Below are 23,636 nucleotides of genomic sequence, written 5' to 3' on the forward strand. Positions count from 1 at the left end.
ACTAGAAAAAAATTATCATACTAAATCCTAGAAATAGGTATTTTATGATGAATATGATAACTACAGAAATGAGGTTATGGATTTTATGTGTGGAAATTATTCCTCTTGAATGGAGGCTAAAACAGACATGAAAAGGCAAAGCTGATGATGTCTAATTTCTTCCAATTTGTTTCCTGTCCTCATGTTAATTTCTCTGTTCCTTCAGCGGGTCTCCTCCCATGCCCAGCACCAGCAGCTCCAGTCTGACTAATGAGGTGCCCAAACCCCCCGCCAGAGAGCAGCCGGCCACACGGCCTCCCTACACCCCCACATTGGGAGGGCAGGCACCCCACTCACACCAGTTCCCCCGCACTCGCAAGATGTTTGACAAGGGACCTGAGCAGGTAGAGGAACACCCTGCTGTATGAGTCCCTGTGTTTTACTGGGGCATTGTGTTGGTACAGTAAACAGCAATCAGCTGCTGCAACATTGTTAACGTGAAATAAAAGTAAAGTAAAAGTTGCACATTTTTTGTGTGTGTGTCCAGGCAGCTGAGGATGGGGACGACCCCGGAGGTCACAGGAACTACATCAGTCCTTCCCTCCAGACGGGCCTGTGTGATTGGAGCGCCAAGTATTTCGCCCAGCCTGTCATGAAGGTATTGTCACCGTCTCTCTTCTCTTTTCCATCCATCATGTAAGTCATCACCTCTCACCCTGCCACGCCACTGTGAGTCAGATCATAGACTGTAAGTGTGAATTGTGTTTTTTAATTCAACGATAAGCCACAAGCTTGTGTGTCACAGTGATAACAGAACAAGCTTAAAGCAACATGTTGGTTGAGTTATTGCTTCAATGATACGCAGCTAACACTTTGTTGAATTTAAAGAAGTAAAAGAGCAGATCCATCTTGTGTTAATCCATAATTTACAATGGCTTCAGGAGTGACTGAGCCATCTGAGAACATGGACTCTGTGTTATACTATAATGTATTTAAAAAAAATAATGAAGTCCTATGGAAAACAGCAGGCTAGGGACCAAGCGCAGTGTGAGAAAGTACCTGCTGCTTGTACAAGATGGCTGTGCTTAATAATTGAGCTCTTGGAGCTCCATAACTTAACTTCCACCCGAGTGAAAATTAAGATTGAAAGAAGTGCTTTTTACTATGCACAGTAGTTGGTGCCGAATTAAAAAAATATATTAAATCAAACTTCCATCTGTTTGAACATCCTAAACATGCCATCCTCTGTGGAGAAAAAAGGGGAAAAACAACTGGTGTCAGCACATTTTGTCGAGGTTAAACGAAGAAGAAGGGAAAAATTAAAAGCGTCAAGCGTGAGGGTCAAATGGAGGAGAAAATGGAACGTTTTACGTATAAGTAAGAAAAGTATTAGGAATTCATGTGTGCATGAGAGACAAAGTGGCTGATGCAGAAAGAGAGTGAAGAGAAAAGTAGATTTAGTCAAATAAAATATTTACAACACAAAGACGCTTGAGGCAAAAAGAGCAGGGAAGGTGATCGTGCGCTCAAAAAAAGGAAAAGTAAGAGATGATGAAAATGAAATATATGAAGAGGAGAGAAGACATCGAGGGGCAGAAAGAGGTGGAGGGAGAGTGTGGGTGAAAGAGGGGGAAGATGAAAAAGACAGGTGTTGAAAGTGAATTAAAACACTGTATAAAGAGCACAGCAGCAGGATGAACAGGATGAAAGGAAGGCAGAGCCAGAAGTGACAACAAAAGGTGATGAAAAGCAGAGTGACGACTGAGAGAGCAGGCGGAAGAGGAGTGGAGGGGTTTTGCCGTAGCGCAAATCAGAACGCTGTGCTGGCAAAATTTTGAGTGCTGCCATAAAACTCCACTCCATTACAAAGCCCTGTGTGTGAGACTACGCCTCGAAGTCTGCACACAGGTTATCATATCACTGTGTCAGCAGCATGAGAGCAAAGTGTGTGTGTTTCAGATTATATCCACACCTATAGTTTTAGGGGTGTAGAAGACTCTCTTCACATGAGAGCGATTTAAAAAAAAAAAGACGTCCACAGCTACAGGTTAATAATTGGGTGATAGAGTTAAAGAAAGTGAGAATGGTTACAAACACAGATGACCGAAAGTATGTGGACATCTCTGTTATAGTTTAGGTGCAACCGGATTAAGTAAATCAAGTCTAGGTCTTGTTGCCCAGTTTAAGTGTTCGACCTCTCAAATGCTATTTCAGCTGAATGGGAGCAAGTTCAGGTTCCCAAATCTTGTGTAAAGCATTCTCAGAAGAGTGGAGGCTGTTGTGGCTGCATATTAACGCCCATGGTTTTGAAATGAGATGTTGAGCAATCAAGTACTGTGTAGGCATAATGTTATAAGGTTGTCCACATAGTTTTGGCCATATGGTGTGGAAGATACATACAGCAGTCTCTCTCACACACACACTTTTTTTTAACCTCAGGGTCTCATTATATGTTTCATTAGCAGCTAACACAGTGCAGGACCATAACCTTGGGAACTACGGTATCAGCTGGCTCTTACCTCGGCACACACACACATACACAGTCTTTGTGTATCTCTCAGCTGGGGGAATACGTCAGCTATTGTCTGACTGCTAAATCTGCCACCTCTCAGGTCAGGAACCATAAAGCCATAAAGACACTATGTGATGTACAGATTAACCTGACTTGACAACACACTCACAGAAACATACAACAATGTACATGCATCTCATACACAAATATATTTACTCACAAGCTTCACTCTGTGCTGTCAAAATGTAAAAATGTGTGTTGTGTTTCCGTTACAGCAACATACACAGAGTAAAGATATTAGAGGAATATTGATTACACACTGTAGTAGTGTATTCAAATGGCAGTGTAGCTGTGTGTGTCAGGCTGTTTAGCATTCAGTGTGCGTGGGAGGCCTCGCTGTAGAAATGTGCTTAATAAGCACACACTGGCCACCAGCATTCACACACACTATTAGTTTTTCTGTGTTGATAGCAATAACAATGTACAAGTTTTTAATTTATGAGTTTAATACTTTAAACAGAATAATGAAATAAATCAGCTTTATATTATAATCTGCATATTTAATGTCATGTTAAAAAAGGGAGTCATTCTGTTCTCTTCAAATAAAGCCAGCACAAAATCTGTGGGGGCCTTTTTGTTACGTAAGACTTAATAAAGCTAATACTTTTCATATTGTCCCTCTGCTCAACAGATGTGATCATATGTGATTGCATAATGTCATTATCAAAGTAACCGCATGAGCTTCACTTAACATTGTTGCTGGCAAAGTAATCCATGCCTGTAATGTGATGAGAAAAGTTGGAAAACTTTGATCAATAAGCACAATAATGCATAACATACTGTGACCTGAGCACCAAGATCCAATCATTAAAGGAATAGTTCAACAATTTCAGAAATTTGCTTTCTTCTGGAGAATGAAATGAGAAGATGATCTTGTGTCTCTGTGTGTAGTATTTAGCTGGAGTCTGGACATACTTAGCCTAGCTCAGCATAAAGACTAGAAAAAGAGGTGAAAGATCTAACATGGCTTTGTCCAAAGTAGAGAAAAACACCTGCCACAATTAACTCCTTGTATCTTTTTGTTTGATCCATGCACAGGTAGAAAAGTAAAACATGACTTTTTGTGGTTTTAGCAGTAGTGACATGCTTGAACTATACTTAACAAAATTGTAAACGCAACACTTTTGTTTTTGCCCCCATTCATCATGAGCTGAACTCAAAGATCTAAGACTTTCTCTATGTACACAAAACGTCTATTTCTCTCAAATATTGTTCACAAATCTGTCAAAATATGTGTTAGTGAGCACTTCTCCTTTGCCGAGATAATCCATCCAGCTCACAGGTGTGACATATCAAGATGCTGATCGGACAGCATGGGTATTGCACAGGTGTGCTTTAGGCTGGCCGCAATAAAAGGCCACTCAAAAGTGCAATTTCACTGTATTGGTGAACATTCCTGCAGTGAGCATGCCTATTGCACGTTCCCTCAAAACTTGCGACATCTGTGGCATTGTGCTGTGTGATGGAACTGCACATTTTCGAGTGGCCTTTTATTGTGGCCAGCCTAAGGCACACCTGTGCAATACCCATGCCATCTGATCAGCATCTTGATTTTGTTCAGTGTATTTATTGGTAACAACAGCAGGGCACAGTGACTTTGGCTGTACCAGAACCTGTGCTCAGATATGGCAACTGGAGCTATAGCCATGGACTATGCAGAAGTGCTAGCAGACCGATAAAAGCAAATAAATTTTTCCCATTTACTTGTTTATTGATGAAAGGAATAGCAGACAACTGCTAGCCGACATAAACACAGAGGCAGCTTACAAAATCAGCAGATGTTTTACGAGGATGGAAATGCATTCAATACATTTGTTAGGCCTCAAGGCTACACACTGGTAAGAAACACTGAATTTAAGCATGACATTACAAGAAAACTCTACAGCGTACCTTTACTGTTCACCTGCCTGTATTTCTGAGAGAAACAGTCAGACCAAACTCAATATCTAACCCTGAGAGCCAGTTCTGCACATCGCTAATACATGTAGCATGGGTCTGCCCTCATGTTTAAAAAATCCCACACAAATTCTATTAGTTTCTGCCTTATTCCTTATGCATTGTTTATCCCTTCTGTGAGGATACATCAGAGACCCCAGAACAATGAACACTAAATATCCAGAGAAGACTTCTGGCATCTCTAGTCAAGAAGAGCAATGGAGAGAGTGGGCTGAGAGTCATATAATGGGGAAAAATGGACTAAATGACAGGAAAATGAGGAGAGGAGCACCATCAAGAGGGCTGAGCTTCCACCATATTTGCTAGGGCAGCAGCTGAATAACTTAAGCAAATGATGTCTGAAGTGTTTATCATATACTTCCGCTTTATTTTTTATCTCTCTCGCGCTCTCTCTCTGTCCTCTATTGTAATTCACTATTTCAGATCCCAGAGGAGCATGACATGGAGAGTCAGGTGAGGATGGAGCGGCAGTGGAGGTTCCTGAGAAACAGTCGTGTGAGAAGGCAGAGCCGAGGCATCACACAAAGAGGTTAGACACACACACAGCTGTATTCCCAGATGTATACATTAATAGTATTTATATAGTATTGTAGACCACAAGCTGGAATTTTGATATATATATAAAAAGTCAGACAGGAGGAGTCGTCTTACTTATTTACAGGTAAAAGGAACCCTGAGCTTTAAATGCAGAAATCATTTGCACAGATATTACAGGAAATTCTGTTGAATAATTTATCAAAATCTCATTCCAGGTTTTAATCACATTGGCATTACATGACATGACCGGTCTCAGATCTTTTAAAAGGCGAGGCAAGTTTATTTGTGGAGCATATTTTGATGTGCAAATTAAAATGATTAACATATGCACAGAGCATCAAAATCACAAAGATTATAAAGTCAGACAAGTGTGAGAAGAAAAAAAAGTCTGAAAAAGCACACAAATATGGAACAAGTATGATATCAGGTCTATTCTCCAAAAACGTGATGAAAAATACGTAAAAATCTTAATACACTGAACATTTAAAGCAATTGATATGTTTTACACAAACAGATTTAATGGATTAAATGACTGTCTAATGTGAATGAGGTCACTTAAAGTGACAACCCCCCAATTATCACCAAGTCTATAAGCCTGTGAAGCGTTTTATAGTGTTTTAGCCCATTGTTTTGGTTTTACTGAACATTTCCTCATTTCCAGCAAGAAAAGGCTTTTGTTATGGATGGTAATGGACTTTTTTTTGGGGGGGATTGGATTTTGTTCATCAGGTTCACAGTTTCAAGGTGCTTAATGCTTTGGCATTAGCCACATTTATTTCCAAATTGTTAATATTTGCTTCCGGAAATTGAGGCATGTGTATTTGACTGTAGTCACAAAGTGAAAAATCTGCATATTTCTGTTGGTTATTTTGTTTACCACCAGCGGTCTAAGGCCCGATACCTGCCGGATTGACCTACTTGAATACACAATTACTGAAGGGCAGAAATAAGTCGGTGTAGGATCCTTACAATTTAGAACAGTCCTTTCTGATTAGTAGCCCTACGGGCAGCAGTGTCGACTACAGTGGTAAGATCACAGAGCATAAGCTCTGAGCTTTTGCCAGAATCATGTTTAATTGAACATATTTAGAGCCTTGGAGAGGGCAGAATCTGGGTAAAATCCACAAAAGGATAGACTGAGGCACACAACAGTGATGGTGTTGATGGTGCAGCTTTGTTTCAGACATGTGAGTGAACAGATGATTTCCAGTGATGAGAGAGGATTGATTGAAACCGATCCAAAGTCAGAAACAACCCCTTTGTGAGTCACACGACTCCCCTCACACACAGACCCACACATTAAAGAGCCCGGGGTGCCAGCATACACACAGACTCCCCAAGTGAAGTCAGAGCTTTCTCAAATAGAATACCTAACACCGCCAACGTCATTGGTAGCCCCCTTCACACACACACACACACACACACAGAGTCACGAGGCAATTGGCGTCAGAGCCTCGGCTCACAAACATGTCTCTCCCTCGCTTTCTGACTGCTTGCTAAATCATTGAATTCCCCTCTATACTCACGGTTTTTGAAAGAGAGAGAAGTAGTAGGGCTGCCCTCATTCAGTCTGTTCCCTCCAGAGAGAGAAACAAGACGAGATGAGGAGGAGGAAGGGTGGGATGGAGGGAGAGGGAGACTGAGGAGGTGAGAAGGAGGCAGAAATAAGAGAAGGAAAAAAGTGCTTGAGAAATAATTTGACTTGTAAACCTGACTTGACTTGGTTTTTCTTTTCTTGTTGATGCGGTTCTAAAGTCCTCTGGGTAGATTTAGATTTTGCTGTAGTTCTAAATCGACAGCACAAACAAAAGTAAATCAATGGTGATGATCTTGCTCAGCCTGTAACCAAAGGCCTCAGCTTCTCATATCTACTTTTCCCTCCGACTACAATATTTTTCCAACACAGCTGCATCTGTGATGAATTCATGATGGATTTTTCCTCATTCTTCTTCATCTCATTATGGCGGTCTCAGGAGCGCGTTCAGGTAGCCAAGGACAGGCTGGTGAACCCGACATGTGTTGTTGCCATGACAACATATGGTAAGGCAGTGAACTTATCAGTTGCATCGCCGTGTTGGCACTGTGTTATACTCCACTGAAATCGGCCAAAGTATACACAACCAGCTATTTTACTCCACTTTCAGTCCTCTACCATAGACTGTCGTGGTTTGTTCGTTTTTCTTGCTTTACCTGTAGTCCTTCTGTTGTTATTTTGTACCTTAGTAATACTGTAATCCTTTGTGTTTACCATAATTGTTCATTTATTCCAGTATTCTGGTTTTAAAAATAACTTATAAAGGCCTAATTGCTATTTATTTAGTTCTGTTCTGTTGTTCCTCTGTTCTGCCCTGTCCCCTTTGCATCTACAAATTGCCCACTGGCATAATCAAAGTTTCATCTGAATTTAGAGAATATTATAAAACATTTTAATTATAAATACCCAGAGCATCCTTAGATACGTAGCCATCCTCATTTACAGCACTTGAAGGTAATTAAGGTTGTCTTCTTACATCCTGTGAATGTGTAAGTTAGCATACATGCACAAAATGTGGCTGAGTCTGAAATCACTCCCTTGTTAGCTCATTCAGTGCTCCTTAAATCATAGACTCTCCAGAGGTTACTCAGTAGTGAGCAGTCAGTTGAGATTTAGGACACTTACTAATCATCATCACTGAGAGGTTTAGAGTCGCTATAAAACATTTATTTTCTGTGTAGCCAAATCTTATTCCTCTATGCTATAGAGCTCTGCTGTTGTCCTCCAACACAAAAGACACATGCACTGTAGTTAATTTTGACTTCATCCCACATATACCGTCCTGCTGCCCGAAATGCTGACTAGAGCAACAAATTTTTATTAATCCACAGCTGAAATTGTCCAGTTCGTTTGCTAAAACCTACAGTGGCCAGCTGGCCTTTAAAAAAATAAAACTACAGTATATATTCCTGAGCACTTTTTAAAATATTTACATCTTAAGTAGGAACAAATGAGCCTGGGGCAGCTGAGGAAGCAGGACACAGTGAGAGCTTATTTTGAGTGTTGTGGGTGAGTGTATGTGGTTGTGGCTATTTCCTAGAAAGAAGGTACCAAAAAGGGTAGATTCAGTTATACGATTTCTACCGGTGCCTCGTGCTATAGCTAGCTGAAGATTCACAGGTTGACAGATGGCAGGATGAGGCCCTCCAGCTGCGGCAGGAATCAAACCTGTGATTTTCCAGTTTAAAGAAATCCTCCTCCTTTTTGCACTTGTTCCCATTCTGGCTTGTCTGTCACTTTACAGGTGTTTCCCGTCTAGATGATCAAATATTCATCAACCGCAACCCTGGAGTACCGTCTGTTGTGAAGTTCCACCCCTTCAACACCTGCATCGCCGTGGCTGACAAGGACAGCATCTGGTCAGACTGAGAGAACGCACACACACTCTGGAAAAAAAATAAAATAAAAATAAAATCAGCTTTACGACCATTATGCAAATGATTCAGTTTCATACTTGAAATAATTAGAGTGTAATTGTGTGTGTGTGTGTGTGTGTGTGTGTGTGTGTGTGTGTGCGCTAGTTTCTGGGACTGGGAGAAGGGCGAGAGGCTGGATTACTTCTACAACGGAAACCCTCGTTACACTCGCATAACAGCCATGGAGTACCTGAACGGACATGACTGTTCATTACTGCTCACTGCAACAGGTTTGAAACACGCACATATACACAAATACACACACAGACGGCTCAAGTGCACACAAGAGCAAAAATTCAAGTAATAAATTAGTAGAATATTCTTTGAGTGAGCATCTCAAATGTTCACGCCCACCAGCACAGCAGAAATCACAGTGAGACTCATTTGTAGCAGCAGCAAGCCTTAAACACTTGACTCTTATCCCCACAAACACAAAGCACTCATGTATTCTTCATCATTTATCGACAAAATAAAGCAATTACCCTCCATGGCTTTATCTTCATAAACCATAGGAACTGTAGAAAACAAGTCTGCATTCAAACACGTGAATGCTATTTTCTATTGCACACCTCCTGAAACCTTGATAAAAGCTCAGGGATAATCTCATCAAAATATCATGTGCACTTATTCATCTTTTCAGTCATGCTGTGAGGGATATCAGGGAGGACAGTGGTTGTAAGATCAAGTGAAGACTTTTATGTGTTGTAATATCTTTCTCATAAGAGTTCATGGACGTGTTTACCGTGAAGCTCGGTGTCTTAGCTGTGATTCAGCTACGCTGTTCAGACTGAGGTTTTTTAGCGTTAGAGACTTTTGCATCACCTTGTTTCTCACTGACAAGACACTCGCAAACAACGAACCTTTTATGATGCTGCTCTACATTCTCTATTGATTCCTTTGTGTGTGTGTGTGTGTTCATTTTCAAGTCACGCTGTGTGTTGCATGTTTTGAAAGACTCTTACTTCAAGATTTTCATCAAATCTGCACAGGACAACGTGCTGTTCCAAATCCATTAAGAAAACAATAAGTGTTGGGTTCTGCTGGCCTTAACCTTTGCTCCACATTGGATCGATTCCTAATCTTTCACTTCCCTCTCTGTATCTTTCAACCCCACCCCTCCCCTGTCTCCAGATGACGGAGCGTTACGTATCTGGAAGAACTTTGCCGACCAGAAGAACCCGGAGATGGTGACGGCGTGGCAGGGCCTTTCGGACATGCTGCCCACTACCAGAGGTCAGCCCTCCGCCAGCGCTCACAGTAAAGATCAATGCTCTATTTTACTATCTGCCACCCCTCCACCCAACCATACTTCCACAGTACTTCCTGTAGTAACTCGCCGACTGCCACACTGTTCATCCCAACCCCGTCACACTTCCACACCTCGCCTCCTACAGAGAAGCCAGGGTAGTAGCAGAGTTTCTGAAATTTCTCGTTTTCCAGTGCTTTATTGAACCATCCAGTTTTAAATCCTACAACTTTTAACTGCAGTAGCTTTATGGAACATCTGAGCCGACTCCGTTATGTATCTACCTAAAGTTTGCTAACATTAGCTAACATAAGCTACTGGTCATACCAAACCATTTAAGGCTGTAGCAGTAAAATGCAAAGTGTTTTACTCTTTATGAATTTAGCTTTTCACTTGTTAAACGAAGAATGTTATTCCTTCTTTCAAAAGTTACATTGCCCTGTGAATGTGAGTTTCCAACTAAAGGCTAAAACTCATAGAAACTCAAACACACTAGGTTTGCCTGAAGAGTCTTTAAGTGCTTAGCTTACCAATTATTATATATATTATATTTGCTCTTTGTCCAGATAAACGCGTTGTGTTGATTATGAAAATTAAATCCTGCAACAGAATCTTTTAATATACACGCAGCCTTTGTTACATAATACGTTTAATTTAGCAAAATTCATTTTAGCAGGCTACATTAAAAATAATTGAAGTTATGTATAAGTTATTATTTATAGGCTGGCTTACAGAAACACTGCACTAAGACCTCTATTAAACTGTTTCAATATAAATGTAAGATTGTAACCCTCATGAAGCCTGGATTTAGGAGTGCATTAGTTCATTAGTTCAAACTTAAACATGTTGCACAGTAACCATGAGGTTATTAGAAGAGATCACCAGCCCCATCAAACCCAGCAAGAGTATATTTCCATTACATTTACACTTACATTTACTCATTTGGCAGCCGCTTTTATCCAAAGCGACTTACATTTGAGTAACAACATACAATCATTTACAGAGCATAAAATACAGCATGAGATCTACAGCTGACAATACAATATATAATGCAGCCATTGCACAGCATATGTCCTAATTACAATAGATGTGCACTTGTGCACGCAATGTAACCAAGTGTGAGAGGTTTTTGGTGATGCAAGCAATGTGTCCAAAACAGCAGCACACAGTGGGGTTGCCTTAAGAACCAGGTCAGTGTTGTCGGTATGTGTGAACACACACAGGCCAGACCACTTGACCAAGTGCAGGAGCGTGTGTAACATGTGGTCTTTGCAGTAACTGATTTGACCTGATGCAGTTCAACAGAGTTCAACTTTATTTCCACATTTGTTGTAGAGTCGGGCGTCTGAAATTAGTTCCATTTGTCAAAACTAATGTAACACTAACTTACAGCCAGTTATCAGTCTTACCCTGTCACATATTCCATTCCCATCAGATATCTGTCAAATGTCAGCAAGTTGGAGGAAAGCTGAACCTGTTCTGAGGCCTACATTTAAAGTCAGTTTATGTAAGAACACAAACAGGTAGATTATCAGCCATTCTTTGCTCAGAGGGGGTGTCTGAGTTGCATATATATAGATAATTTTAAACTTGGGTTGTGGACATTGGTGGATTCGCTGCCGTGTTTACCTTCTATCTTGACACACTTCCTTAATTTGTGAGGCAGTTATTCGCAAATATGTGAACCAGGCCAGACAGCCACTGTACACAGCTGTCAGACATCCACCCACTTCTGTGATCTGCCAGGTTACCCCTTCTCTCTGTCAACCCTCTCCAATGCTCCACATTTTTTGCCTTGAGTGTTTCTCAGCCCTCGATTCTGTGTCAGGGAGGTTTTTAGGGAAACTGTGACAGCTGTAGGAATGATTGTGTGATCCTACGAATACTTGACAACCTGTTTGGTACATTTATAAATTAACTACCACACTTCTGTCTGGTTTGAAAAGATTTTTAAATGATCCTTGACCCAGTGTACTAGCATGAGCACATGTGACATCAGTCTTGTGTGGGTGGACAACCTTCTGCATTTTCAGAGTAAATCACATATAGAATAATACATATTTGGCTGATTTGTTAGCAACAAGAGCAGAATTGACTGGATGAGTGACTGACCAACTCAGCTGACTGGATATCTGTGCAGAGATGTGGACCACACACTGTGTGCACATATGCGTCTCCATCAATACAAAGCCACAGAGTCACCAGAACTCTGGGGCGACCTGCAGAGAGTCGACACTCTTAACTGGCATCACCGCCTGTCTGACTCTCACAACACAAATCGGAGACTCTTCCCTTGCGGAGGACTCTCCCCACAGTGAGCCACAGCCTTGTTTTCACTAAGACACTAACATTTAATGGTGTGCTTGTTATGCTGGATGTGTCGTTAGTGACAGTAGCTGTGTCATTTCTGCATTCAGACTACACTGGGAGGCATCAATTTTAATATAAACAGCCACTCGACTGAGATCTTTTCTGGAAAAGTTTTACAGTCCAGCAGCTTGTGGTGTTCAATTTTTTTTTAACTTGGCAGGAAACTTCAGAAACATCTGCAATCTCTCCCTCACACACACACACATGCACAGAGTTTTCCCTATTGCATGCGCACATACCACGTCCCCTCCTGGTCCAATAATCAGTTTATAGTTATTACCATCGCATGGAATGTCTTTAAGATAGAGTTCAATAATTTTGTGCTTGTGTATTTAAAATTTTAGATTTTTAGCATTGCCTCAGCAGCATTAATAATTTAAAACCCAATGAAATATTACACAGGTCCGTCTTTTTGCTGCCAAAAACCTGCCCCATCTCTGTAGGCAGTTGCTTCAAGACTGTGAACGTTTCTCAAGGAGACGCTGGCAGACACACACACACACACACACACACACACACACTTCTCTTATGCACACCAGTCCCTGCACAACCTGTCCTCACTCATCCCGTCCCTGTTGTCCAATAACATGCTTTCGTTTTTCATCAGTGAACCATCTCGGTAGACTCTCTGTCTGTCTGGCTTGTTGTTTCTTTGCTCGTTCTTTGATATTGTTCTGTGTTTTTCCCCGTCTCGAGAGAGGCTGAACAAGGCAGCAAGCAGTTTTCCCAAAAAAAACATACACCTACTCAAAAACTCAGAGCTCTTGCTATCACACGTCATTTCGTGTCATTAAATTAACGGACCAGTTAAATTATTTCTGCGTGTCCTTTTCACTATCGACCTTGCTCAAACTCTCATTCCCATGCACAGACACATTCAGAGTCCTCTCTAGTCAAGCTTCTGCCCTGTGGTGAAGGGATTTAGGATTCTGATTCTGCTGGCTTGGAGGGTGGGGACCTTGTGCAGCTTCCACAGCCTCTGTTTGTAATGCAGTGGCAGCAACTCAGCTCTCTCTCAGTCTCTCTCCTTTCACTTTTTGATCCCAGCATATCACTGTTAGTCATTTGGGAAACGCCACACTGGGAAACAGCTGCCTTGTTCATCCTTCAGCTGTTTGAATGCATGTGTTGTATACTCATCACGGCATACTTGTGTGTATGTGTGTCATTGTTTGGGTCTGCATGCACTGGGGGGGGGTCCTTGCTAATTTGTTGCTTGCTTTGTTGCGTTCCCGCTCTACTCCCTCCCTCCCCTCCTCCCCCCTTCCATGTGAACCCTCCCCCGCTCGCAGGTCTGGCCAGAAGGGTCTCCATCTATCTTGACAGGAGTAAGCAAGGAGGTGAGTGTCACCATTCTCTTCTCTACTCCCTCACTCCCAGAGCAAAGGTGCTGCACTGAACAGCCGGCAGCATGCCTATTTTTTGTTTTCTTTTATTCACCCGACCACCGCCCTCATCACTTCATCCGTCCGGTGAGGCTCCATCACGTCATTGCTAGCAGTCATCCCAAAAGTTAAAAGACTCACTATGAAAGTAAGGGTAAAGTACCGACAAGCCCTCTTTAACAAGTTGGACACTTGTTCTCATAAATAATAAATTGCTGAGCCCTGCTCGCTTTAGTTATTGTTGTTACACCTGTCTAGCTTTTCAATTCTAGCACCTGTCTAGCTTTTCAATTCTAGCACGACACATCTGATAATGGAGGCAAAGGTACCACTCTAAATTTTCAATTGTCATTTTTGATTATTGACAGAATTTGACAAAAGCAGACTTCTTAGTTTTAGCTGTTGATATGCTGGCTTAAATGACTATTGGACAAAAACCCCAATAACACCCGCTAACAGGTACAGTCGGCATTAATCGGCATTCACTCCCAGCAGCCAGCTGGTGCTGCAGCCAATATCCCAGCCAATACTTGGATATCGGCTGCAGCACCAGTCGGCAGTAATGTATACATAACACCCGGGTGGACACGCACATTTACCACCTGTCGCCTGTCCAGTACGGTGCTGTTAAGTAGAAACACTGCGGCTACACCTTATTTGGTATCATCTTATAATGAGAACCCTGTGTGATCCTAAATATTTACTTGTGGCTACCTACAGGATGTTATGTTAAAAGACTGAGGCCAAAGGCTAAACCTTGATGTCCCAGGCAAAAAGTCAGCATCCTCACCATTTGAAGATCCATGTAGAAGAACGTGTTAGTTATTAATATGACATGGAAAAAGCAAAATCAGACTCATATTTCACAACCCCATCTGGCTACTTTGCTCACATACTAGTTTGTATTTTTCATGCCGTGCGTTTTCACAGAAAAAAAAAAGGCTTTAAGGACTAACTGATGTCCGTGGCAAACTTAAACCTAGCTCAGGTATAGCTGGGAGAGTTTGCTTGCGGGAAAGAGCAGGAGAAAGCTGCTAATGTTAGCCTAAACTCTGGAAGCACAAAGGATCGACTTCCACACAGAGGGGAAAATACTACACAATGCATGTGCAGGTCATCAACAGAGCTTTATGTGAGTGTAACCCCTCACACTAAAGTAGTTCGGTAATGAGCTAAGTGCTGGACATGCTAATGTTTAAAGCTTAAATTGGCGCTGTTCAATCCATTCCTCACACTTTTGCTTTTGTGTTTTTTGTCTTTATTAGACATCACCCTCAAAACTCTTTAAATGCGTGAGAGTTAAGAGTATCCCTCTTACTGCAGCTTCAAAGACACCACTTCAGTATGTCGAGAAAGCCAAAACTTGAAACTGCCTAGTTACAGTTGCTAAGCTCTTATTAGACCATCAAAATCAAATTTGTACATTTGGGTAGTTTTGTGGCTTTTGAATGGGTGAAATCCACTCATTCGAAATAGATCTCAAGCTGAGCTCTCTCTTCAAACATGCATTGACCCCATTACTCATCTTCACCTCAAAATGGCCTCTGTCATGTAAAAAAAAAACAACACTGATCCCAAAGGTGTCAGTGTTTAATTGGGAGCGTGTCGGTACTGTGCGATTTTAATAGCATTGAGCCACTCAGTCTGTCTCACCGGAGAGATCAGCCTGTTAAACTCCAGAGGAACCAGTGAAATTATGGGATCCGTGGCTGGCACAAACTGGAGAAACTATTCCTGCAGCTACTGCACAGCACGCAGACTTCACATCTCTGCAGATTAGATTGAGAGCCGATCTAATTAAGTTCTGATCCACATACTGTTAATAATGTTTCAACTTGTTTTTTCCCCTTCATTTACCTCCATCCCCTCACTCTACTTATTCCAAGCCCTGCAGTTGCTCAAGTGGGGATGTTTTTTCCCCCTATTATTTCTTTCTCTTTGTCCCTTTTCTTTTGGCTGCATAAGTGAAAGTAGGGCAGCCCTGACCTCTTTGGCTTTAGGGATGCAGATGCTGTGTCCTGCTCTACATTTGGGTGCACTGCCTGGTGCCTTGTTAACATTGGGCCTCTGGAAACCTGCCAAATCTAGAACCAGGCATTCATGTGGAGTGGGAGAGAGGCGCATGGAAGTTTCAGGAAAATAAGAGCCTCCTGGCAGACTCTTAAGCTGGAATGCAAAGCAAGGTGTTTTAGTATACTGTAGGTCAAGAATAACACCAAGTAGAGTGTTCCCATATCATATATGTTGTTAAGAGACGTGCAATTATAGCAGGAGATCCAAAACTGCAAGTTTAGAGTTCAGCAACCTAACATGAACCCGATGGGTCTAGACAACTGTTTGTTTTTCAAATGTAACTGAAAAGAAGTAATAACTAAATCATAGCCTTAGTCTAAAGTCGGGTACAAGGCAAGTTCAGTCAGGTCGGGTCTGAAAGGCCCGGGTACGGGCTGGCTAACTCTGCGCAGAACTCTACACCAGTTACAGATTGGTAGTGAAACTAAAACTTGGATCAAATAAAACCTTACATATTTTGTTTACACAGGAGAACATAGACGTGTACACTGCTTTTTGACGTTATAAACCTTTATTATAAACCTTACGAGTTGAACTTCTCCACCATATTTGACTCCTTCACCACAAAGTTGCATGTCTTCAGTTCCAGCCGTCGGGGACCCGTTGTTGTGAATTATGTAAAATGATTTTAGAAACTACGGTTAGTCTCCTGTCCACAATAATCAAGTCAGCAAGTGCTAATGTTATGTAGGTTATGCCTCATCTCACAAGGTCTTTGTCAACCAGCCCGGTCAAAGCGTTTTACCTCCAAATGGCAGGCCTCTGCCTCCAAAGTTCAGATAAATGCCACAGCAGGAAAAGTCTCACTGCCAGTCAGAGGGCTTCCATAGATAACGTCATCTTCTATTAGAGGGACGTGCTGGGTAGGTCCCCGGTAATCCCGGAGAAGGTTTATTACCAGAGTCCCGGAGAACCTTTTCAAAGCAAACACGATGAAGTGAAAACGCTGAGGGAGAGAAGAACTAGGAAGGCTGGTTTAATGAGCTGCTCTGTGTGGGATTGCTAGTCCATCACTGGAGATAATGGTGCAGAATAAGAACGCAGAGGAAAGCTTCTTCTCCAGAGAGAAAAGAGAGAAGTGAAACAGAGATATTTATGCAAAGGAATAATTAAATATATCACAAATGAGGGATTGTCTTGGCACGCAGGAACGGGAACAAGATGATCTACCACAACTGCTGGCAGCCCGGCTGTTAGTGGTGGTAAAAGTAACTTTTTTCCCATGTCGACAATTCAACAAAGGAGAAGCAATTCTGCTAATTATATCATTACTGTTTTTGATATTATCATTGGGGAAGAAAATTTGATGTCAAGCAGCAAGTGAAAGAGACCAGGCTTAAAGAGAGAATGTACATCGAAGCTATCTATACCTCCACCTCTGTAAGGTAAGATTTACAGCTGAGGAAACATTGCCCACACTCTTTTTCTCCTGCTCTTCCTTCTCACATCTCTATTCTCCGTGTCCATATTGATTTCTGTGTGGGTAACTAAGATCCGCTCAGGCCCACAAAGATTCCCTCATTGCTGAATTTTAACCCGTTTTGAGCAGTGTTGAGAGAGACAAACCTGCCGGTTCACAGATCTGTGAGCTCTGACCCCCTGAACTCCTGGTAACTGTTTTTGATTGGAGTCAGGTGGGATTTAGTCGCCTGAAAAGGAGAAGCAAAGAAAAGATAACAAGGAGACTTGTGATGAAGTGAGTCTGGGGTGAGAGGAAGTGGGTAGCTGGATTAAGAGCTAGAGAGATTGATGGAAGGGATGGAAAGACAGATGGAATAACTACCCTGGCATCCACAACTCCAGGAAACCAAAAGCCCCCAGTTTTGCTGAGTGAAAACTCATTTGTGCTAATTTAATGGTCCATTTGTTTGAGAATATGAACCATTAAAGCACAATATCAACTGACATAGTATGGGCCATAAGGTGGGTCCTGCTTTATCACTCAAAGGATAATTGTAATTCATTACAACTTTGCACCTTTTCTACCGGTTATAAAAACATTGTACGCACTAGAGTAATTACTAATGACGTTCTTCATCGCAACAAGGAGGCAAGACGCAACCGACAGACAAGCAAACTGTAGCCATATTGTCTAAACCACTTTATTTGGAGGTAAAACAAATGTATTAATAATTCCTAATTGCACAGGAAAACTGTGCACAACTACAGTAAGTGAAGTATATGAAAGTTGAACCAGGAAGTCAGTCTGGGGGAAAAAAAGGATTTTCTCATTCAGACATTCTGAATGGAGTTTGTGAAAGTCTTTTGCTGAGCGACACATATTAATGAATCGGTAGGAAAAATCTGACAATAGAACCAGAAATTGGAAAGTAACATATATTAAAGGGATTAAATAAGGTTTTCAAAATCTGTTTAACTAGAAGTTATGTTTGTATGAATGATTTTAGGAGTTATTATTTGAAACCCACAAAAATAAGAGAAACGTTGTAATATACTGGTATTATTCTTCAATTTGAGGCCTTGTATCTTGAGAGTCTAGTTATTTCAATTTTGTTTTTACATGTACCCTTCTCCTAAATTAATTAATCCATCAAAGTATCATAAAGCAAACATGGGGCCACAGTGACAATAAGACCATAGCGCTTAGGCTGGTGGGGGGGGGTCTTCTCTCAGACACATGATATTTCGTCCACAATGGATTTCTCATCATGGTGAGGACACGGGGAAAAATAATGATGCATAAAGAACTGAATCTAAACTGAAGGAAGGATTGGTGACGTGTGCTCCTTATTTTAAAGAAAACACATGCACACACTTTTGTGAGTTGGGAAATCTTCTCTTCTCCACCCTTCTCGTTGTAACCCAGATTTCCTCATCACAAAGCTGCCAGCTTCAAAGGGAATGCCTGCTCTCTTCTCACAGCCTCTGAAATGAGCCAGCATCAAATATGCCTACATGCGACTGTGAATGTGTCACTGACTGAGTGGTTTTCCCTGTGTGCTATCCCCCAACATGTGCCCACACTACCAGCAGTGTGACGTCACAGTAGAGGATTTGAAGCCACCACATGGGACCTGGGTTTTCCTGACAAGCTTAGTAGAACCGTAAAAACCCTGTCACAGATGGTTCAGTAGGAGAAAGTTAATCTAAGTTACAACTCATAAAGGAGGCACACAGAGATGAGCAGCGGGAAAGGATCACAAATGATGCACGTTATTGTTCTGCAAGGCTCTAGAACAGCAATGTAACTGAGTCCTTATCCTATTTATATTATATTTCAAATGAGCAAGTTTGGTGGAAAGAAGCTGTGCAAAAGAATTACATGAATGTGAAAAGCAACGTGGTGACGTAGGTGGGTGAGTCGGAGATGTTATTGATTGTGAAAAAACTGGGGGAGGAAGTGACTAAGGAAAAGGAGAAGGAAGAAGGAAATGAAGCATGGCATGATGGGTTTCAAGAGGAGGGAAAAGGGTGCAGTTTCTGAAGCATCTGTGGTAAAAGCATTCTTGTGAAAGAAAGACGGAGAGTGCTTTCATGCATTTTGTTTTCTGGAGTCCCTCCTTGTGCCTTTATCCCCTCCATCATATAAACATGCATTATCAAAGCTCTTCTCAGCTCTGTGGCTTGTGGGAAATGTGGTTGTTCAAATGCTGCTGGGGTTCCAGATAAGCTGAAATGATACTTTCCACATGCATCTAGCCACTAGGATCTCTACTAACTCACGATCTACTTAGGAACTTCATGCAAAGCTTTCAGCGGTCTTTGGAGGGTCCTGACAATGAACTGCAACATCCTTGGTTTGTGTCCAGCCAGGGACCTTTGTTGTGCGTCATTTCCCATCTGTCTGTCCTCATTTCTTGTCATCTGAAAGCAAAAAATTTAAAATGATTTTTTTTTAAAGTATTTCTAAAGTCCACTAAATGTGGTTAAAGCTCCAGAACAAGCTAGCAAGTACAACTTTTGTGAGATTGCTAATCGCAAGGCAAGACCGTGTCGGAAAGGTGTGGTGGGAGAGGGTTTCCGACACTGTTCTAGGATCCAACAAGCACTTCATTTGAAGAGTACTGACACCTTTAGGCTGCAGCCAAAGGCCTCTGCCAGCCACCACTGAGCCAGCAGGGCAAGTGTGGCTGACATGGCACTGCTCACTTGATTCCTGCTGCGACTGCCAACATATGAAGAGTCTTGCTGTCTTCAGCTTCTTCACTCGAGTGCCATTTGACTCATCTACAGAAAGCCAGAATCTGCTGACAGGCTCAGTTCCAGGGTCAGTGTTTGCATCTCCCAGTGGTCGTCTTGACGGGGGAAGGATGCAAAATGCTAATCCATGCTTCCGTCTGCTTGAAGTGCATGTTTATACACTCAAGAGTGTGGGAGCCTTAATCAAAAACACAGACTTGACAATGTGTGATATATGGCTTTATAAATTGACATAAAAAGTTATTGCACCTGCAGTCTCTGCAGAAAGCAGTGTGTTTCTGGTTTTGCTGAGTCCTTTGAGGTGTATTTATCAGTTACACAGAGGTGCAGGGAGCCGTTGCACTAATCTGTCATTTGACTTGCTACATGTGGCAGCAAGAGCCTTCTGAAACCTCCCACAGATTGTGTGTGTTGTGCATTGGGGTGATCAACACATGCTCGGTGTGTTTACCAGCTGCGTTTGTGTGTGATGGTTCACTTATAAATTAAATTAACTCTGTTTCAAAAAGGTAATTTAAAACAGCAGTTCACATTGTGTACAAATTCTCAGTAATTTAATATTTTATATCAGATATTTGGGCACCTTTTTTTCAGCGTTAATTGTGATTAAAAAGCCACCTTCTGTTTTGTGTTTATTGAATTGGTCCAGATGTAGAAGTCTAATAACAACACACAGTACTGGTGTGTGTTTAACGGAGTGTGTACATGTGTTCTTGTATATTTGTGTTTGCACGCTCTGCATTATAATTGCTGTGTCATCCTGTGTTGTAGGTGCAGGCATGGTCGTTGACTGGGAGCAGGAGACGGGTCTCCTTATGACGTCTGGAGATGTCCGAGTAATCAGGATCTGGGACACTGACAGGGAGATGAAGGTCCAGGTATTGTACTGCACCTGTCCTGGTTGTATGTCTAATTTTCTCAAAAAGGGTCACAATGAACTTATCTGTAACTTGGCTGTAGTCTAGAGCTGTGCTTGACAAGATGAGAAGTATCATAGTGACCACTCTACAGAGGATGAACCCTTTTAATTTGGAAAACAAAATGGCTGGTCCTTGAAACTATCCTCAGAATTACAGCTATTTGCTCAATGTGGTCTGTTGATACTAAAACATAAATATGTTAAAGTTATGTTAAATGTTATAGTAAATCATGTCTTTGATTCTGTGTTTTTTAGCTCTTTATATTTAATGATTTAATGTGCACAGTATGCTCATGCTGTTGTCTGTTTTAGTAAACTAATGGAAATCTGTTGCAGAGCCAGTACCATTAGTGTTCTTTACTCTTTCTTTCCTTCTTTGTTTTTACACATCTATTGGTCCTCGGTGTGCTAATCATTGTCTTGATGGATGGTCTTAATACAAGTACAATTGGCCCAACCTCGCCTGTGGCTGCATATTGATGCTAGGTCCAACTTCAAATGAGCCAACAGTCAACAGAGCCCTTGACTGATGATTTCAAAAACGGTTTAGTGAGAAATGAGCATTGTAATGACAGTGGTAGTTTTCTGTACACACCTTTAATGGGGATGTGTGTGTTTGTGTGTATCCACCAGGACATCCCAACAGGAGCAGACAGCTGTGTGACCAGCCTTTCCTGCGATTCCCAGCATTCGCTCATCGTCGCCGGCCTGGGTGACGGATCTGTACGTGTATTCGACAGGAGGATGGGTCCAAATGACTGGTAAAACACACGCCCTCTCTCAGATCTTGCATGCAATGTCTGACCTCATCACTGTCTTATCACAGAGAAGGTTAAACTTATCATCAATTTATGGTTTTAATTTCCAACTTCTTCTTCTTCGTTTTTTTTCTTTTCGTGTCTCGCCATTATTTAAATACATTCAAGAACACACACAGCAGTTTCTATGAGCATTAACTCCTACAGTCCTACATTATTAACTTCTCTAATCTATATTTATTACATATAGAGTGTTGTAAATCTCCCTTTGGAGTTCCCACCTCTTTAATGGACCCCGGTGGCACCATATCCCCCCAGTTGGTTTAACATTATTTTAATTTCAGTCCCAAAGGGGGAAAACAAAGCCGTTAAGCCATGAAGTGAACCATAAATCTTTAAGTAAAGCTAATTTAATAGTTCCCCTCGGGCATGGAGTTACATCTTTCAGCATCTATGTTGCTCCCCCTGAAATTAGTCTGGGACCAGCAAACAGCGCAATACAGGTCATGTTGGGAACATTCTTCAGGAAATGTTTTGTGTACTTCACGTGTGCAGCAGTTTACAAGGAGTGTTTTACGGCTGTAAACTAAAAGTGACTGTTAATTGTTGTAAATTCATGTTATGTCTACCCCTTCTGCTTCTTGTTGCCAGCACTGGAGGAAAATCATCAAATTTAATGTGTTTACCAAGTGTTGTGTCCTTGAAATTTAGGAAGATCAAATGCATTTGCTGCCTCACCTGTAGGATGTGTTTGACTATGTGCATTAGTGGGAATGGGTAATTCAGGTACAGCTCAGTTCTAAAAAGATGTTTGAACATGTTCAACTCTAATGCCAATTCAGTCTCTCAAGTAGACAGTTGGTGCCACCCAGTGATTTTTCACCTATATTACATGTTACAGCATAAAGCGAGTTGCTTGACTTCCGTTTATTGGAGCTTTTTTATTATTATTAAATAAGAAAGCAATCCACTATTCCGCATGGCATATGAGAGGAGGGGCTTCAGCATATACACACAAGTTCTAACAATGTGAGACACTGTTTAAATCAATTCAAAATACTATACAGACTCCTTTTATTTAAAGAAAAAAAAAATCTGCCCAATCCTCAGGAACAAATGGAAGCTATAGTTTCTTTGTGTCTCCTGAAATGTAACACTTTTGGCCTAGCATTTTTGACATTATTTCTTATAAGGAAATAGCTCTAATGCTGAACCAGGTCCTGACATGTTAGTACTGTTCTAACCAAGAACACTACTCCCCAAATGTAGCTGGCTGACTTCATGAAACCTTACAACTAGAGAAGATTCAATATACTTAAAAAATAAAATTACATAAAAACTAAAACAAGAGAAGTGCTCTCAGTTTGATAGATGCATTGACACACATGCACACACACAAAACCGCACTTTTCTATTTTTTCATTTGTTTGGTGATTTTTGGGGCTTTTCTCGTTTTTATTTAGTTTATACTGGAGCTCATGATGTTTGCAGTCTCACAGCTCTGGTGTGTTCCTTTCCTGTGTTTGCTGTCAGGTCATTGTGAAGGAACACACAGTTAAAAGTTACCTTACAGTAGTTGACATTTGTTCTGTCTGTTGTTTGTTTCTGCAGTCGGGTGATGACCTACAGGGAGCATGGAGCCTGGGTGGTCAAAGCTCATCTACAGAAGGAGACGGACGGACATATTATCAGCGTCAGGTATGCTCTGTCTGTAGAATCCCAAAAATCCAACCCCCTCCCTTCATGCCTCCCTCCAAAGCCACTCCCCCAAAACACATGTTCATGCGCAATGAGTGCACGTAGGTAGGCAGGCAGGTGGGCCAGCCAGTCATACCCTTCAGATCGAATAAAATGATTGGCTAGCCTACCTGCCTGTCTGTGGGATGTAAAGAGAATTTCAACTAATACAACAAAAAACGTTTCTGAAATAAACTCACTACCAAAGCTTTAAGATTTATGCAACCTAGCTTTTTTTCCCCCTCGCCTATGCTGACTTTGATGCTCTCCACCAGTGTTAACGGAGATGTTCGATTCTTTGAACCGCGGACACCAGACTCCATCAACGTGCTGCAGACAGTGAAGGGGTTAACTGCTCTGGACATCCACCCACAGGCCAACCTGTTCGCCTGGTGAGTTTGTCATTCTTCCTTTGTCAAATGTCGTTCTTTCTGTGGACTTGACTTGACAAACAGAAAAATTGTAACTGGACAATACACCTGACATCCAGCCA

The 23,636-nt window shown here is 41.6% G+C and overlaps 1 protein-coding gene across 4 annotated transcripts in view; it reads left to right on the plus strand.

Moving 5' to 3' along the window:
- rptor (regulatory associated protein of MTOR, complex 1) overlaps window positions 1-23,636 on the plus strand; it is a 239,276-nt gene that overhangs the window by 210,330 nt on the left and 5,310 nt on the right. Inside the window, exons 24-34 of one of the 4 annotated variants that reach the window (XM_038714432.1) lie at window positions 206-383; window positions 527-637; window positions 4,931-5,036; window positions 8,323-8,437; window positions 8,600-8,724; window positions 9,626-9,751; window positions 13,403-13,450; window positions 20,501-20,607; window positions 21,282-21,409; window positions 23,018-23,104; window positions 23,419-23,535. In XM_038714432.1, the coding sequence (XP_038570360.1) occupies window positions 206-383; window positions 527-637; window positions 4,931-5,036; window positions 8,323-8,437; window positions 8,600-8,724; window positions 9,626-9,751; window positions 13,403-13,450; window positions 20,501-20,607; window positions 21,282-21,409; window positions 23,018-23,104; window positions 23,419-23,535 (1,248 nt within the window). The remainder of the gene's footprint in view (window positions 1-205; window positions 384-526; window positions 638-4,930; window positions 5,037-8,322; window positions 8,438-8,599; window positions 8,725-9,625; window positions 9,752-13,402; window positions 13,451-20,500; window positions 20,608-21,281; window positions 21,410-23,017; window positions 23,105-23,418; window positions 23,536-23,636) is intronic. The other 3 variants (XM_038714433.1, XM_038714434.1, XM_038714435.1) reach the window with 3 other exon arrangements.

Source organism: Micropterus salmoides, unplaced genomic scaffold, assembly GCF_014851395.1.
Source record: "Micropterus salmoides isolate LMB-PRFRI ecotype aquatic unplaced genomic scaffold, ASM1485139v1 Ms_hic_scaffold_12, whole genome shotgun sequence".
NCBI classification, from domain to species: Eukaryota; Metazoa; Chordata; class Actinopteri; order Centrarchiformes; family Centrarchidae; genus Micropterus; species Micropterus salmoides.